General features: G+C 36.9%; 1 protein-coding gene across 1 annotated transcript in view; it reads right to left on the reverse strand.

Annotated features, from left to right (window-relative positions):
• Window positions 1–19751, reverse strand: part of TTC3 (tetratricopeptide repeat domain 3) — a 123042-nt gene that overhangs the window by 85914 nt on the left and 17377 nt on the right. Inside the window, exons 8-11 of the mRNA XM_032865338.1 lie at window positions 18064–18149; window positions 16775–16869; window positions 15610–15672; window positions 5733–5787 (exon numbers count right to left, since the gene is read on the reverse strand). Of these exons, the coding sequence (XP_032721229.1) occupies window positions 5733–5787; window positions 15610–15672; window positions 16775–16869; window positions 18064–18149 (299 nt within the window). The remainder of the gene's footprint in view (window positions 1–5732; window positions 5788–15609; window positions 15673–16774; window positions 16870–18063; window positions 18150–19751) is intronic.

Below are 19751 nucleotides of genomic sequence, written 5' to 3' on the forward strand. Positions count from 1 at the left end.
GTCAAAAGACTGAACATATTAAGATGTGAAATACATAAAGAACACTCAAACTGACATTCTAAAGACGGAAGTTATAGCATTTAAGGTGAAAAAATACATCAGATGAAATTGGGGAAGATTAGACATTGTAGAAGAAAAAAATCAGTGAACTCAATACATCAACAGAACCCACCTAAAAAGAAACACTAAATGAAAAGGGAGAAAAGAGACTGAAAATAAAGCTAATAAACAGGAAAGAAAAACTGAGAAATGGGAAGAAAAATGTGTATAAAACTGGATCCAGCCATTCCTGAAGGTAATGCCTAGACTTTTCAATTACACGGGCCAACTACTTAGGCCAAATCTGAGTTAGGTTTTGTCATTCACAAACAAAAGAGTCTTAATATACCCCTCAATATTAAAGGTTCTTATGGACATCTGTGAGGCTACCGGTTTGTATGCTACATAACAATATCAAAAGGCAATGCGGAGAGAAATGTCAACAAATGTCTCCTGACAATAACATAAAAATTCCCACTGTATGGGATACAATGACACATCCTTCTTAGGCCTGAAAGCACAGGCAGGGCAGCTGTCATTGTACCAGTCTTCTCTATCTGGAAAGAAGGCACAACAATAGCCCACCCTCAGAGAATCTACAGAGAACCTTGTTATACATGTTTATGTCCTAAAGGCATGATTCAACAGACGTGGGCTCATAGTTACTCTGAAGTAGAAGTACAGAATGCACCTTGCAGAGTTCACCTTTGCTTCTGAAGTCTAAGCTACCTTTTAATGAGCACTTCTTTCCAATAAAAGAAAATGAAAAAATGACCTAGGTGTAGTTACATGTTTTTAATACTTACTAGGATTTGTGTTTCTCATCTATACAAATATTTCTGCAGTCATCATAAAACATGCGTATTTAAATAAAATGAATGAACCCACACAAATATAATCAACAGATCTTTGATGAAGATAACAAAGGTAATAAAATGAAGTAAATAGAGCCTTTGCAACAGTGATGCTGGGGCTTCTACATGCAAAAAAAAAAAAAAGAAAGAAAAAAAAAAAGAAAAGAAAAAAGAAAAAGAAAAAAGAATCTAGACCTTATACTCTCCACAAAAATTAACTAAAAGTGAATCACAGACCCAAATGTAAAATGCAAAAAATAGTAATGACTTTTTAGATACCATGCCAAAGGCATGATCCATGAAAGAAGTAACTTATAAGCTGGACTTTAAAATTAAAAACTTCTCTCTGAAAGTTGCTATCAAGAAAATGAGAAGACAAGCCGCAATCAAGAAGAAAATATTTAGCAGACATATTTGATAAGGTCTGTTACCCAAAATATAAACGAATTCTTAAAATTCAGCAAAAAGAAAACAACTAATTCAAAAAGATCTTAACAGACACCTCATCAAGGAAGGTATATGGTGGCAAATGAGCACATGAAAGGAGGCTCCACATCATATGTAATTAGGGAAATGCAAGTTAAAACAAGATACTACCATACACCTAGTAGGGAGGTCAAAATTCAGGACATATGCCATTAAAACCAACACTGCAATGACCACAAGGGACAAGTCCAAATGCCAAGGAGGATATGGAGCAGCAGGAACTCTCACTTGTGGCTGCTGGGAATGCAAAATGGTACAGACACTTTGGAAAAGTTTGGCACTTCTTTAAAAAAAACTAAACATATTCTTGGGGCATCTGGGTGGCTCAGTCAGCTAAGCATCTGCCTTCGGCTCAGGTCATAATCCCAGAGTCCTGGGACTGAGCCTGCACTATGCTCCCTGCTCAGTGGGCCGTCTACTTTTCCCTCTCCCCACTCTCATTCTCTCACTACCTCTATATCTCTCTGTAATAAATAAAATCTTAAACAAAACAAAAAACTAGGGGCACCTGGGTGGGTGTCTGCCTTCAGCTCAGGTCATGATCCCAGGGTCCCAAGACTGAGCCCCACATCAGGCTCCCTGCTTGGCAGGGAGTCTGCTTCTCCTTCTCCCTCTATCCCTCCTCCCTTGCTCCTCTCTGTTTCTCAAATAAATTAAAAACAAAAACTAAAACAAAAACTAAACATATTCTTGTCATATGATCCAGCAATCACTGCAATCCAGCAATGGTAATTACCCAAAAGAGCTGAAATTACCCAAAAGAGCTGAAAACATGTCAACACAAAACCCTGCACGTAGGTATTTATAACAGCTTTATTCAAAATGGCCAAAACTTGAAAGCAACAAAAATATCCTCCAGTAGGGCTGCCTGGGTGGCTCAGTTAAGTGTCTGCCTTCAGCTAAGGTCATGAACCAGGAATCTCAGGATTGAGCCCCACGCCGGGCTCCCTGCTCAGCGGAAAGCCTGTTTCTTTCTCTCCCCTCTACTTACTCTTTTGTGCGCTCTCGTGCACGCGCGCGCTCTCTCTCTCTCTCTCTCTCTCTCTCTCTCTCGAATAAATAAGTAAATAAGTAAAATCTTTTTAAAAAGTGTCCTTCAGTAGGTGAATGGATAAATCAACTAGCAAAAGCCAACAATGAAGTATTATTCAGCACTAAAAGGAAATCATTATCAAGCAATGAAAAGACATGGCAGAAACTTAATGTGTGAAAGAGAAGCCTATCTGAGAACTGCATACTGTAGGACTCAAACTCTATGACATTCTGGAAAAGGTAAAACTAATGGAGATGGTAAAAAGATAGTGGTTGCCAGGGGTTTGGAAAGGCAGATCAGAGGATCTGGGGGATAGTGAAAACACTCTGTATAAATCAAAATAATGGATAAATGTCATTACACATTGTCCAAACCCAAAGAATGCATAACACTTAGGGAGTGAACCCTTAACCTATGGACCTTGGATGACTGTAACGTGTCTGTGTAGGTTCATCAATGTTCAAATTATATCAGTCAGCTGGGGGATGCTGATAATGGGGGAGGCTATGCATGTGTGGAGGTTTATGGAAGATTACCTTCCTCTTAATTTTGCTGTGAGCCTAAATTTGCTCTAAAAAAGTAGTTTAGAAAGTGAAAATTTTCTGTTCCATAAATTAAGCCAGGAATAAACATTCTACATCGTCCTCAACGTAATTCAGAATCTTTTAGTACTCCTTTTTTCTGAACTGACAATAGAAAATTCAATGGTAACTCTAGAAAACTAAATTCAGAGTCTGAGTTTCAGTAGAAGGGGGGAATTGGGAGGGGGAGACAAACCATAGAGACTGTGGACTCTGAGAAACAAACTGAGGGTTTCAGAGGGGAAGGGGTGGGGGGTTGGGTAAGCCTGGTGGTGGGTATTATGGAGGGCACGTATTACATGGAGCACTGGGTGTGGTGCATAAACAATGAATTTTGGAACACTGAAAAGAAGTAAAACAAAATGGGGGAAAAAAAGAAATTTTTTTTTAATCAAAAAAAAAAAAAAAGAAGAAGAAGAATTCTATCATCCGCAGAATAAGTATTTATGGAGCACATGACAAATGCCAGGTTCAGTGATGAACAAAGATTCTATACCAAGCACAATGACTCCTAGTAAAAACAGCCACAAACTGATCACTCTCAAACAGAAGCACATCCAATGCTGGATTCTAAATCCACTTTTGTCTTACTTGCAAAAGTTACTTTACCTCTCTGGGACTCAATCTCTTCATCTGTAAAATGAGATATTTAAAAACGGACTCCAAAATCTGGATGCAGGAGTCCATCTGGGGAATTTCACAATCCCCAGACTCTGATACACTACTCAGCCACATGAATCATAATTTGGAGGACTCTACAATTCTCTGATTAATGCTCACTCTGATTTAAAAACAAATTATGTAAAGCCAGGAATGAAGTCCGAAACATGTATCTTTCTGTGTCTTATTTGAAGTCGGGTATTTTTGTGATTTAGGAAAACAGAGTGATTAATAATATCACAAACACCTAGAATTAATCACTAACATTTGCTGTATTTGCTTTAGATTCTTTCTTACTAAAAGAAATAAAACCGTACAGATACGGCTAATACCCTCTTTGTACCCTCTCTAATGTTTCCTTCTCTAACTGCCCAGAAAGAAACATTATCATGAGTTTGAAAGGTATCTTTCGGGCCTATATTATGCTTCTACTGCTTTTTTTCATTCAACACTATTTTTTAAAATCTATAAATGCTGGTCAACCAGTTAACTTATTCCAACTGCAATCTAGTATTCAGTTCGTTCATTCACTAAGTCAACAAATATTTACTAGGAAATGTTTGCTATGTGCCAAGCAGCTTGTCAGGCAGTCCAGATTCGATAGTGAACCAAGCAAACAAACAAACAAAAAAAATCATCCTCATGGATCTCACATTATAGGGGAGGACACACAGTAATAAGACATACAGTATGTTCAATAATGTTAAATGCCAACAGGAAAAAAGTAGAGCAGGGCAAGAGGGTAGCAACTGTCTAGGCAGGGGTAGCCTTGGCATTTTAGTAAGGTGTCCAAGAAGTTTCCACTGAGAAAACTTTCAGTAAAACATGAAAGGAAATAAGGGCGCTAGCTCATGCTCTGGGAAAAGGCATTCAATTCTAGGCAGAGGGGAAAAACAAGTACAAATGGGGAGTGGGTCAGGCATATATAAGGAACAGTTGAGGAGGCCAACAGGTCAACAAAGAGCGAACAAGGCAGAGAGTGGTAGGAGTGAGGTCAGAGACATAATGGGTGTTTAAGAAAGAGGGAGAGAGCAGATCAGAGGAATAACTTTGATAAGTGAAAATATCATATCCATCCCTGCTTTATCAATGGATATGTAGGTATCTGCACTTCTGTGCCATTAAAACACCACTGCAATGACCACTTTGCATATTTTGCCATGTGTACATATTGCGAGAATGTTGTGGGGTACACATACTTAGAATAATTACAGCGTATGCACATCATAGTGCTCTCCAAGTTGGTTGCAACCAATTCTCACCCACTGGTTTATGGAAGGTTCCTGTTGGTAGACATATTCACCAACGCTTGGGACTACTGGTCTCTTTAACCTTTGCCGATCTAAAGGACCTAAACAGTATCACATTGTTTTACTTACTTGCTTACGTATAAGTAGGTCTGTTTGGAAGCTCTCTATTCTGCTATCTTGGTTTTGGTTTTCTAACTGTACAATTTTAAGTGCTAGGAAATAGAACATAGGTTATTTCTATTGCCCATTCAGGATTTCTCTTCTGTGAAATGAATGTTTATTTACTATACCATTTTCTACTGGGTTTATTTATTATAGCTCTTCGCATATTTAGGACAAATTATCTCCTTCCAGGCTTATGATTTCATTCATGGTGTCCTTTGACATACTGCAGTTTTTCAGTTTAATATAGTCAAATTTATGCAACCCCCAATACTGATTTGTGTACTGTGTGTTATTTAATAAATCCTTTCTCACCTCAAGGTTATAAAAGCAGTCTCCTATAATTCCTCTCCTAAGTTTTAAGTTTTATTTTTCATTGCAAAGTCTTTACCCCATCCAGAATGTGCAGATGCTGACATCTCAGTCACTAAGCTACCCTCCAGCTTCTCAACATTTCTCGTGTTACTTGTCCTGCTCAGACACACACGGCCTCTCAGTGCTGTGTTAAGTCTCCTTTCTGATTATGGAACTGAAGATTCCCCTCTCACATTCTTGAGCTTGGTATAATTTTATCCAGCATTTCTACATATAAATTTACATCCTGTACACAGATTTTTCAAAAGTTATATGGCATTACCTGCCCAATGTAAAGATAAAAGCAACCTACCTTTGTCCAATTGCTCTTCAGGATAATAGCTCTCTTTCCATCACCAAGTGCATTTCTAAGAAGAAAAACAAGAAATATTCACTTTTATTTTTTTCATAAAGGCACTATAAATTGTGTATCTATTTGTACTTCTTGAATTTTCTAGAAAAAACCTAGTTAAAAATAATTTCTTAATTTTTAAAAATCCATATATGTCCATTATAGGAAATTTGGAAAATACAGAAAAGTAAAATAAAAGGAAAAAGTCACCCAGAGTCACAATCACAACTACCCAGGAATAACTACTTTTCATATTTCTGGAATATTTCCTACACATACCTACATCTTATCTGTGTCTAACTTGTTATTATCTACATAGTTTTTCAGCACTACTTTTGCATGTCAGCAAGACTTCTGATCTCCAAAAAGATACCTCCCAGATCTTTCACACATCAGCTAAACCGCTGTGGACAGAGCATAAAAGCTGAGACACAGATGGGAGTTAAGTTCAATACAACCACTAACTCTCCTCAGGACTGTTTGGGAACTTATTAATGCTCTGGCCTGCTTTCCTGTATGTAAAATGAGAATGATTAATTGTAATTAGTTTAAGCCAATCACGGCAATCTCACTCTCCTTTCTACTGCCTGGTTTGGGTGTAGTCATATGACCCAGTGCTGGCCAATGAGAGTTTAGAGGACTCATCACTCTTAAGAAAAGATTTACAAGGAAGAACAAAACTAGGTAACTTATACTACCAGACAGCAGTACCTACTAAATGACTAATATATATAGTTTAAAAAAAAAAAAAAAAAAGTCTGTCTAAAGACAGATGACCTGACCAACAGATTAGGATAAACAAATCAGAAACAGATGCATACAGTCACCTGATCTAGATGACAAAAATGACCACTGCAGTGCATCAAGAAAACATATTAAGAAAGAGTGATGAGTCAATTAGACATTCATACCCATCTTGAACCTACCTCTCACTAACTGCAAAGTTAAATAATCAAGCTTTTAAAAGAAACATAGAACATTTAGCTGATGTTAGAGAAGCCAGAGACTATTAAACAGAAGCCAAAAAGTGCTTATTAAAGGAAAAGAACTGATAAATGGCACTATGTTCAAGTTAGCATCATCCATTTGTTTAAAAAAAAAAAAAAGTGAAAAGGCAAGCCACAGAGTGTGAGAAGCTATTTGCAATGCATATACTTGACCAATGACTCAAATCCAAAAATTTTTTTTAAAAAACCTAAAGAATAAGACATTGACTCAAAAGAAAAACAAAAACAAAACAAACAAACCAAAAAAAAACAGCAAAAGATCCAAACAGGCACAAAAGAGAATACCCAAGCGGTCGAGAAGCATATGAAAAGATGCTCAACTTAAATAACCTTAATTGACTTAAGGAAATGCAAATTAAAATCATAGCACTGTATCACTACATACCCATCAGAATGTCTAAATGAAATGACAAAAATAATAAGTGTTAGTAAGGACGTGGAACCAAAACTCTCATATACTGCTGGCAGGAGTGCAAAACGATACAACCATATAGGAAATTATATATGAAAGCTAAGTAGAAGCATACCCTGGTCCCAGCAACTCTACTCCTTAATTAGATTCTCAACAGAAATGAATACATATGTTCACAATGATACTATCTGTAAAAGCCAAATACTAGAAACTACCCAAATGTCCATCAACATTAGAATGGATAAAATGTGGTATATTCATGCAATAGATGAACACTGTACAACTCCATGCAACAATATGGATCTTGAAAAACAATGCTGAATGCCAAACATAAAAGAGCACATACCATGACTATTTACATTGCACAAAAACAGGCAAAACTAACCCACTGTGTTGGAAAATGGGGTAACAGTTAACCTGGGGAAGAAGGCAGGTAGATTAGGAGGAAGAATTTCAGAGGTACTGGAGTTGTGATGTGGGTATCAATTACTCATGTAAGGATTCTGAAAATTCAACCTATATTCTTATGAATTATACACTTTGCAGTATGTGTAATTTTTTCTGAAGATTTTAAGAGTGATTCTTTTGCTGGAGACGGTAATGTCCAGCTTAATATGTGAATTACAGTAGCCAGAGGAGGCAGACTGGAATCCAAGTCACACAGAGAGACTAGAAAAATCCTATGTCTTTGATAACATTGTTGAGGCACTAAATATACAACCTTAGAGCCACCTTCTTCTGCATTTCTTTAATGAGGTTTTCTTCACCATTTAAATAGGGTTTTCTGTTACTGGCAATGAAACACATCCTAATACAATGGCACACCTCATCTCTCCACTGCTTCCCTCTGCAAATGCTTTCAACAACTGCCTATACTATTTCCATTTCCTTTCATCTCAACCCATTCCAACCCAGGATCTACAAGATTCCCATACACAGCTCCCCTTGTGGCAACTAAAAGATGTCCATATTGCTCAACCTAAATTCCATTTGGCTTCTCAGCAACAATAGGCACTACTGGTCACTCTTTTTCTTCCTTCCGTGATGTCACACTTCCGGTTTTCCTCTTACCTCTCTGGCTACTTCTTAACCGTCTCCCACGCTGGTTCTTCTTCCCTTAATTGGCCACTACTTGTGTCCCTCAAGGCTAAGTCCCAGTTTTCAGCTCATCCTTGCTCTACACCAGTGGGTCTCAACCTTGGCTACACATGAGTACCGTCTGGCGGTGCTGCTAGAAGCCCAATGCCCAATTAATTAAATCAAAATTTCTGGGTTGGGATTATTTCTTCCCAGGTTGATTCCAGGGTGCAGTAAAAGATGAGACCCACCTCGCCAAGTAATCTCATCCACATTTGCAACTTCAAATCATCTAGGTTAACTATCCCAAGTATGCATATCTTGCCCAAATACCTCCTTGGAGTCCAGACCCACATAATTCATTGCCAATGTGACATTCCAACTGGGATCCTTCAATCCTTCATCCTGGGATCCTGCAGGATGTCCAGGAGTGAAGTCAAGTTCTACTTCCTACAAATGTATCTCTTCCACTGATCCCAGTATTAGGGAGTGAGCATATAATCCATGAAGCAGCTGAAGGCAGAAAGTTCATAATAGTTCCAAACACCAAACCATAAGCAATCTCTGTTCATTTTACCTCCAAAATATCTCAAATCCTTCCACTCCTCCATTTCTGCTACCATTACTCCAAGCTACCATCACCTCTGGCCTAGAGTACTGCAACAGTGTCCTAACCCAATTCATGCTGCATGCTCTCCAAACCCATTCTCCTCACTACAACTAGACTGATCTTTCTAAGGTCCTAAATCATGGCATCTCACCTCAATTTAAAATCCTTTATTTATCGATGTTCTTCAAGGCCACAGTTATGTAGCCTAAAAGACCTTCCTTGGTCTAGTCCCCGACTACCACTCCCCTCCTCTGTATTCAGGCCATCCGGCATACTATTAATTTCAAGAGTGCAATACCTGCCCTCCCAGTGCTGGCCCACTATCTAGAATACAGAACTATGTCTGGTTTTGCTCATTTCTGACATGGCTAGAAGCAGAACACCAATCATACTTATTAAATCAATGTTGAATGTTATTGTTATTATAATTAATAAATACTATAACCACAGTACTATGTTGTTACAATCACATACATTATAAATATATTAGTGTGTTTGTGTGTATATATATATATATATATATAGATATATCTATAAACTATAACGTACTTTCACATTTACTCGCATATGACCACATCTTCCTACTAAAACAAAGTAGGCGTAATAAATTACATGGTGTGAATGCTCATCCAACCTAGTGTAGCTGAGGTGTACAGACTTGAAAGCTGGTATGACTTTAGCATGGGCAATACATCTACATGATACATCTATGAAAACAGGAAGACTCAAGAGATGCAAATGGTTACTTACTCCTGAAGACCATGTGACAAAATGGTAAGAGTACTGAACAGAGGGTAAGAAAGAATGTTCTAGCCTAGATGCTCCAACAGAATACATATTACATGGGGAAATGTTACTTCTCCAGCCGTCTCACCTTCATATACAATATGGCACATTTTGCCCTAAAACACGTTGGAAGCAAATACATATTTCTCCCTCCTCTAGCTTCCACGCGGATTTGCTAGATTAATCACTTTTGAGCTCTCTCCTTCCCCACCCCTCACTAACTTTTCCTGAGGATAAATAATGGTGGGGAGGGGCACTAATCGTATGTGGCTAAGCCTCTTTTTTTTCTCTCTTTGGAATCTTATACTGAACACTATCGTTATACCAGATTCCCTTTTCCTCCAAGCTTAAAGTTCACAAAGGTCCCCGTTGCCAGTTCTGTCTGTGACCATGGGTGAACAAGAAGTCACTTGGCCTTCAGACTCTTCCGTAAGGCCCTACTCTCCAAAAACTGTGTCAGCACTGGAGGGAAGACTGGATCACCATTTGCCTTGTCTTCCGTGTCTATTTCTTAACTGAATCTGGACTTCGGAAGAAAAGAAGATGCTATTTATTAACTCTCTCAAACTACAATATATGTAAGAACTTCACAAGTCATAAAAGGATTATAACTTTCTTTCTTCCCTACTATAAATCATCACTTCTAGGGCCTAAGACCAACAAAGAAATAATGATGTTACTCCCCAAATTCCTAGATCTTACAATGAAGCAATAAGAGCAGAATTCAGATGGTTACTGCCAAATATGCAGTGAGTGATAACCATCGACTGAATAAACACATACATTTAAATCAAAAGTTAATGTCTGGAATTAAGATTACATAAGCTCTGGGCACCTGGGCAGTTAAGCATCTGTCTTCAGCTCAGGTGATGATCCTAGGGTCTTAGGATCAAGCTCTGCATCAGGATTCCTGCTCAGCGGGGAACCTGCTTCTCCTCTCCCTTTGCCTGCCTCTCTGCCTACTTGTGCTCTCTATCAAATAAATTTTAAAAATAAAATCTTTTTTAAAAAATTACATAAGCTCTTTCATCCAAGTAAAAGAAATCAGGAATTTATCAGGATATACTCACACCTGAATGTAGAACACAACTAAAAGGATAATCATTACAAAGCTATAATTTTTTAAAACTGAAGTAATTTATATTCTAATATAAACTAACCAAAGCAGCAGTAATCCACTGAGTAGAAGACTATGGAGCCATGAACATAAATAAGGGTATATTTCCATATACACTAATACCCAACAAGCTCCAAGATTTAAGTATTAAAAAAAAAAAAAAAGGCAAGAAGTACAACAGTATGTATAGTATGCTCCCACCCATGTTAAAAAAAAATACACACACACACACCCCCATACATATATATGCACATCACACTGAATCAAACAAAACTGCCTACATTCTGGATTATAAAAATGGCAACTTCATTTGGTCCAACATACTAAGTGCTTATATATGCATAAGATATTATGGAAATACATAAAACACACTGAAGCTCCCCCCATGCACTAGGATTTTCTTCTTAAGTATGTTCCACGCCCAAGCTGGGGCTCAACTCATGACCCCAAGATCAAGAGTCACACATTCTCTCCTGACTGAGTCAGCCAGGCACCCCCACAGTAGAGTTTTTTAAATTCTCATAGGAACATAACATTGATTTGATTTATACCTCTGGCCTCAGAGAAATTCAGAAAAACACAAAACAAAACCAAAAACCAGAAGCCATTCAAAGGCTATCTGCCTGCTATTAATCGTAAGTTGGATCTAAAAGAAGAGAATATGGTAGGTAGTTAAACACTGAAGGTCAAAGTAAATGCCAAGTTTAAAATTCCATAATTTTTCAAACTAAATTAAAAAAACATCCAAGGCTCAGCTTTCCCTTTTTCCAATTACATTTCCCCTTACACAGTTTATCACATCCCATCAAAGAATTCAAATTTCCACATAGGAGTACCAGAAAAAAGAATAAAACAGTAAAGAGGCACAGCCTGACGATACACCTCACATAAGTACTGTAACTACAGAACCCATGGATATGTCTAATTACTTTTTTTAGATTCTCCTTTAAAAATATGATTACTTCGATTAAAACTATCATTCTAAAGTTCCCTACGTATAGCTGCCAAATTGTAAAGTGAACTTCTGGGAAACCTGAATAAAAGGACATCGCAGCCATGATGGGCATTTGGCATACAGCGCACAGAGTCCTGAGCCTAAAGGACTCAGCAGAAGCTGTGGCAGAAAGTAGCGTATTTCCGCACACCCCCCCACCCCGGGCCCCATTCCACAGACTTCCCAAGTGCAACATTCGCAGACCTGGAGGTGCACACGTATGATGAACGGCAGGAGTTCAGATGGGCTCTTGGCCTCACCCACATTCATCCAAAGGTGGTACAAACTGTGACTACCTGGCATCAAAGCCACCGCCAGCACTTTGACCATTTCTTAATGAAGCACTTTCCCCACACGTATCTCACCTCGGGCTCCCCACCATTAGTCTTAGAACACTTATATTTCTCTTCTTTCAAGATTACTTTCCCTTATTTTATCCTTGCTATTTTAGTGAACACTGTTTTTGTTTTAATCTTACGTGCATTTTTAATTTTACTATTATAACTTTTCATCACATATTTCAAGTATACATAAAAGTACAGACAATAACATTAAAATAGTCAATACCCTTGTACCAGCTTAGCAAGATCTTAACATTTTGCCATATTCACTTCAGGTCTTCTCGCAGAACTGTTATAGTCGACAAGCACTGTGTACCACTTTCTCGTTACCAATCCTTTTCCTTCTTTCCCTCCCCAGAGACAGCCACTCCACTGGTGTTTAACATGCCCATGCATTTATAAAACATTTTTAATACATAACTATGAATTAACTATAATATGTTTGTCGCTTCGCATAGTTTGACATTATATAAATCGCATCGTACAAATCATTCTGCAACTTGCTTTTTCACTCAACATTGTCATCATTTTAACTGCTGCATAAAATTCCATTGTATGAATATACCATCATTTATTTATCCATTCTCCCACAGATGGACATTTAAGTTGTTTCCATTTTACTTTTACAAACAATGCTATCGTGAAGGCTTGTACGTATCTTCTCAGGTACACATTTGAGTTTGGAGGATAGGAGCCTAGGAGTGGGCTGCAGAGTACGCACATCTTCACCTTGCCAAATTGCTGTCCAAAGTGACTGCAGCAATTTACACTTTCTCCAGCCGAGTATGCAAGTTTCTTTTGTTCCACATCCTCTCAAACACTTGGTATTATGAGGTTTTTAAAATTTTTGCCAATCTGATGGACATGAAAAAAGAGACTCAAAGTTTGTAATCTGCATGTCCTATAAGGATACTCATGTTTATCGACTATTTGAACCATTTAAGTTTTTTTTCAGCTTTCCCATTGCCCTTTGCTTCTACCAACCCCTTTCCATCGGGATTAAGAGCAGAAACTCTGCATCCAGGCTGCCTGGCTCCATCACACCCACCTAGTTTCTGTGGATACTTTGCTTGACCTCCCATTTCTGTTTCCTCATCTCTAAAGAGATAGCAGCACCCACTTCACAGAGTTGTTGAGGGCTTTTTGAGCTTGTATGCATAAAGTGCTCAGAACAGTGCCAGGGAGGTTGGATGCTTTACTCCCAGGTGTCCCACAGCTGCTCAGCCAGATTCCCATGACAGATCTACCAAACCTCAGATGTGAGAGCTTCAATACATCCCAACGTGGTAACTCAGCTAAAGGGCATGGGTCCTTCTGTTTCAATGGCACAAGTGAATCCCTGGCAACGTGTTCCTTTCTGAAGTCACATGATCTTCTCACTCCACCAGGAGTGAGTTGTACTGTAAACTCAGAAAACATTATCCCTACATTACTGAGTAAGTCATATAAACAACATGTGAGAAGGTGGGAACCACCAAGAAAATTGTGTGGCACAATGTTTCCGACATTGACATCTAATACATATCGGTGACTGCCTGAGAAGGAAATGTTGCTGACCTGCATCTAGTGAAAACTTCGATGGTGCTGAACCACAAGCTAGACTCTCAGGAAGGAGGTACAAGGATTGATGCATAACCCTGCTCTTGACCTTTGCCTCACCAGGCTACCTGGCTTCTGTAACTCTACTTTGATGCACCTCCTTTGCAGCGCAGTTTTAAGAGGATCCTCCTCGAGTGCCTAGCATTCAACACTCATGAAAGAGGGCAGAAACCCCCTGGCTTGCCTCTCCGCTCTCGGAGCTCCCCTACGCAGAGTGGATGACCTTTTGCCCAATCAAGGTTCCGATTTTCACAAGAGGCTAGCCAAGTTGCCAACCTATTCATCTTGAAAGCACAGATTCACCATCAAACAGCATAGGAAATCTGCAATTCTGGACCTAGCCAGATGCAATAACCTAAGGACATTTGCAGCTCATTTCTTGTCAGAACCAGTTGAGGACAGTGGTATTGATGGAAGACTGTGTCCAGCCCATCCATTCCTCTAGTCTAGATAGCCTCGCTTTATCCACGGCTTAAGCCATCTAAAAGCTGCATAACGTTAATACAGCGGTATTCTCCGAGGTGGTTGGATTACTGGTGATTTTTATTTTCTTCTTTTTAAACTCTTGTATTTTCCAAATTTTCTACCATGAGAATGTGTTCTGTTTACAATAAAAGAAAAACAAATGTTATTTTTAAAAGCTACATACTTGGAATATACGCTCTTCCCCACTCCCACCCTCCCGCATCCCAACCGTAAGTACTTCAACTAAAAACCACTAGTTTCAGACTCTCTGCTTTCATTAGAAAACTCCACAGAAAAATTTATTTGTGAAACCCAAAACTGCACTTTCAGGGAGTTTTCTGCTTTGAACAGGAATGCTGCTGAGGTTCTTCTCTACTCCTTCACTCATTTCATGTTACTTGTAAGTCATACAAGGAATTTCTTCCAGAACTAAACATCAGGAAAACTGCTTCACCTGAGCAACTTCTGTCCTTTTTCTTCATGGACAGTGAGAATCATGTAACTTGTCAGGTTTTCTCCTTTTATTTTAAGCAACAAAAAGGTCAAATACAAGTATGAATTATAACTATTAACTGTGTAGGACCTTATCCCTATATAGTGTTATTTTGAGGATCCCCAGCTCTAAATTGGTTTTTTAGTTTGTTTTGTTGTGTTTTTAATATTCTTCTACCAAGCAGATTTATTCCTAAAGCCACTCTAAGCCCTTCTTACAGTAAGGCAGGACATAATTAAATGTAACAGCATACATTGCTCTCTATTAATACTTGTAATTTATACCCTAAAAATTTTAAACTGAGGGACAACAAAATCATGGTGCAGTGTTAACAATCTCTTTCAACTAATAAAAACTCAATGCAACATAAAAACTAAGAATTAATTAAGAAATTAAGAATTAATTAAGAATTAATGATGATTTTACCCTGATGGTTAAACCATTAAATTTCTTTTCTTTCTTTCACTTACAAATGAGATCTACTTAATTCTTTTATACTAAGCTATAGAAAACAGCAAAAATTCTTCCAGAATTATACAGAATAATTAAGAGAGCAAAAGAAGGTAACACAGGTACGATAAACACAGACTTCAACATCATCAGATAAGATCTGTATTCAAATGTTGACATCACTACTTATGAGTAAGTATGAGTCTGCCCAAATGTAAATGTGGAGAATAACATTAGCTATTAAGTGTGTTGTGAGACCTAAGGAACGATGTAAAATACCTAAAACAGCACATACGTTATCCATTCAATCAGAACAGCTGCTGCTGTCGCTGTTATGCATAAACCCTACAGAGCCCCTTTAACCATTTAACTATGATTGACAAAAAACTCCTGAAGGATTTTCTTGTGTATCTGCAGAACAGAAGTATTTCTCAAAAAATGCGTATTTAACGAAACAGCTCAGTGACGGGTACTCTAACCAACTTACCTAAACTGTCCAGTGCGAAGAAAACAAAGAGCTCGGTTACCGTAAAGAAGATGATTTTCGGGTCTTTAAAAGAAATAATGTTTGGTCAGTAAGGTACATTATGTACAAAACAAATAAAAAGCTCACAGAAAAAATAAGGCATGAAAAACTTTACATCTGTGTGGCAGAGCAGAAAGTATATAGAAGTTGGAGACCTAACTGGCTAAGTCTTCGTTCCTTTACTTCCTACTCAGTAACTTTGTTCAAATCAACCTACACTTCATTGTATTCAAAATGTTCTACTTTTCTGCCTAGCTCATAGGAACCTTGTGAGGATCAAATGAGGCATATTAAAAAGCTAGCAGATCATAAGTATGGCTTAAGTAGAAAGGACAGAATTATACTTATGTAAGTCAGGACTATACCACTTTGACAAAGAACTCTGACAAAGTCTGTAAATTTCAACAATTTAAATAGCTTCATTTCAAATTTTGTCTTTTCTCATTTAATCTGTTTTCTTCCTCAGAACAGAGCAGCAGCCTTCCAGATATGGTGTGCTACCCTGATTTACGCATTCCCCATGGAGATAAGCAAGGTAGGAAAGACAGTAGCTGTCTACAGCACATCCTCCAAAGACTGCTACAGTATTAGATGGCCCAGCTAAGATATCAATAGAAACCAAGTGTAAGGTACACATGCATGGAAAGCTAACAATTTCTAGCGGCTGAGCAAACAGAAGATGAGGTAGAGAGAACACAGACTCTCTCAACAATTCCAACTATTAACCTTTAAAAGTTCCCTCTTAGAAAGCAAAAATTCCTGAATGGGTAATATCTTAGTTATTAGTAACTAGCCCTTTAGCTAACAATTTGGAAGGTATTAGCTGAAGGCAAAACGAGAACAAGAAAAAACAGGTGACCTATACTGGAAAGCCTAAGAGAAAATGGGCAGGGTGGAAGCAATATTCACAATTCTGCCTAACTTGCTTGAATTTTACTACTCAGTTAAGTTCATCTACCCAGGCCATCCCTAACACTTCTAATTCCTAATGGTGAGAAAATCTATTCTACATAGCAAGTTGAGGATGCTCTCTCCCAATTCCTTGCCTTGCTTTTATCTCTCCTGACTAGCATTCCAACTTGATCTGCCACACAAAAAGGATCTCATTGTTCTATTTTGCTCTTACCTATATTCAATGGCTCTGGTGTAATAGATAATAGCTATATCAAATCTTTCTTTTGAAAACTCTTCATTTCCTTTCATTTTCATTAGCTCTCCTTGCTGAGAAACCAACATGAAAAAAGACCCATCAGTTAAAAGCAAAGACAATCAAGAACCTCAGTATCTAGGAAAAATGGTTCTGGGCTTTTACTTCTGGTAACAGAAATAAGCTGGGGGATACTTATGTAAAAAATGAGAACCCAATAGCTAATATTTTGGTGTATTTATTTTTAAAAATCTGCTTCTGATGATTCAATGCTAACTTTGTTAAAGGAATATTAAAAAGTAAACAAAACCACCACATTATGAACAACAACTAACAATTTATCCCCTTGTGTATAGTATTTGGCAGGCCCACTTTTAAAAATACCTCATATAGCAGGGGAAAAAACAGAGGCAAGGTAAAATTTTAAGTTAGAAAATGTGATATTATACAATAATCCTCGATGCTTAAAAAATGATATATAAATTGGTAGCATATAGACAATGTTGAATACATTAATTGCCAAAAATTGAGGCAGCAAAATTGGCAAGAATGAAATCAAAGATGGTACAGATATAATGGAAACTTTCACTTCAAATAATCAAATTTTCAAAATAAACAGATTAAAATAAACTGGATCCTATAAATGGCTTTAGTAAGTGAATTAAATAGAACATTAAATATTTTCCTAAATTCTTCTTTAAAAATTTAGTTAAAATCATATTTCCCAGGGCACCTGGCTGGTTCTGTTGGTAGAGAATGTGACTCTTGATCTCAGGGCTGTTAAGTCTGAGCCCCACCATTGGGAGTAGAGATTACTAAAAAATAAAATTTTTGAAAAAAAAAAAAAATTCCTTTGAATGAATTCTATGGCTTAAGAATTACATCTCAACAAAGCTGTAATCAAAGAAGATTACATTTCCTCAACTAATTAAAAATCTTTTAGTTTAAAATATCAAATTTTAATTTTCAATTAACTTTTAAAATACATTTAAATGTTTATTATTCAAAATTCTACAAATTTATTTAATGACATATAAATATATATATAAAATACATATGTAAAATTTTAAAATTCTGATCAGAATGCTGTTTTTCTCTTCCAAAAAAATAAATATTCCAATCAAAATTTATTAAAATTTTCCCTCAAACATGTTACAACAGTTCCTTGTGTGCTGACAAACAGCAGTTTTACTGAACATTCTGAATACTAATAGAAGTTCTAACAGATAAATTTTAAAATATACTTACAAGTAAGTATTTATTCTCACCTCTATACATTCCGCACAATTTTGAGTTTTAAATTCTTCAAGCAAATTGCAGTTTTCTGTTACAACTTTAGTTATGTGATACTTGTCTAAATTTTATTTTTAGGAGAGAGTGAGAGAACATTTGTTTAAAAAAAAAAGCAAATTGGTATTGTTAAAGTTCTAAAACTTAGGTTACATAGGTCAGTCCAAAAGATCAATTAATTATTACACTTTCTATTAAGATGTTTCTTGTAATATTTTATATGTATCAAATAATAACAACCTAAAGTGAACAACTAATTAAATGTTTTAGAATACAGTAGATTCATTGCTTGCGAATCTAATCTGTTTTATTATTTAACATTTAAAAAAAAGCACTTATTATTACATAAGTTCTAAGTGTACCTAAAACAAATCCTCAGTCATAATATTCCAATTAGGCCTCATAATTACTCAAGTTAGTTCAACAAACACTACTGAGCACCTATGGTGTACCTGGCACAATGTTCAACAAAAATATCTGAGACCAAAAACCTGGAAAACTCTCTAAATCCATTTAATGTAACAAAGAATTTTAAGTACCTTAATTCAACATTTTGACTCTCACGAATGAAATGTTAAGATGTTATTTGAAATACATGTTATTTTTAAAATTTTTTTTAATTTGATAAACTAATTAAAACGCAGTAGGTAATAACCAAAATTTATGTTACAAGTTTATCAGACCTCATTTCCTGTATTTAAGTGTTAATACTTTTATCCCAACAAAACTATAGCTAAGCCTCTAGCCAAACACATACATTTCCAAGATGAAAAGGTATCTAAAATCTAAATTTAAGGAAGAATTTCAGAAGTTCAGCAAATAAGGTAATAAGGGACAGAGTAAGATTACAGGATAAAAACCTGGGCTTTGAAATCAGGGAGACTTAATTTCTCATCTAGGTTCTACAACTCAAGAAACTGTAGAAGTATGACTTAACCTCCCGAAGTCTTAGTTTGCTTATTTCTACAATAGGGACAATAGGAGCTACCTTACAGAGCTATTGTAAAGAAGAGAACAGGGAGAAAAAGAGAGAGAATGTGAGAAGCAACCCTCCATGGATGCCTAATACATGATATTGGTCCTCTACTTCTACCATAAAATCTACCCTTTAATTACAGACCTCCAGAACAATGAGGAGAACCACCTTTATCAATGTAATACAGCCTAGTATGTAATATCAGAAAAACCTGTGTTTAAGGTTAATTTCTGTCTACCACTTAGATCAACAGTATAAAATCTAACCCCTTCTCAAGTGGTGATGGCAAATTACCAGTCATAAACTAAAGAGCCAAATAGTCCTGTTTCAAGATCCCTACAACTATACTATAAAAACACTGCTAACATTCAAATGCTTTAGAGACCTATTTCACAAAGTTAAAAAAAAAACCAAAAATACAGAAGGCAGTTTCATTATACAAAAGAATAACAGGGTCATCAGGAACATGAAAATTATAATCTTAGCTCTTTTACTTAATTCTCTTTTGAAGGAGAATACATGAGGTTCCAGTTGTGGATTCTTTTTTGGGGTATTATATATAACTTACGGCATTCACTTGGTAGGATTTTTAGAAGTGTGACATCACAGAAATCATTAAGACAGGAAATACAGAACAAAGCTAACTATGAGGTTACAGTTCTCTTATTCAGGCTTTTCTCCACCAGAGAA

The sequence above is a fragment of the Lontra canadensis genome, unplaced genomic scaffold (genome assembly GCF_010015895.1).
Source record: "Lontra canadensis isolate GAN:19392208 unplaced genomic scaffold, GSC_riverotter_1.0 scaffold29, whole genome shotgun sequence".
NCBI classification, from domain to species: domain Eukaryota; kingdom Metazoa; phylum Chordata; class Mammalia; order Carnivora; family Mustelidae; genus Lontra; species Lontra canadensis.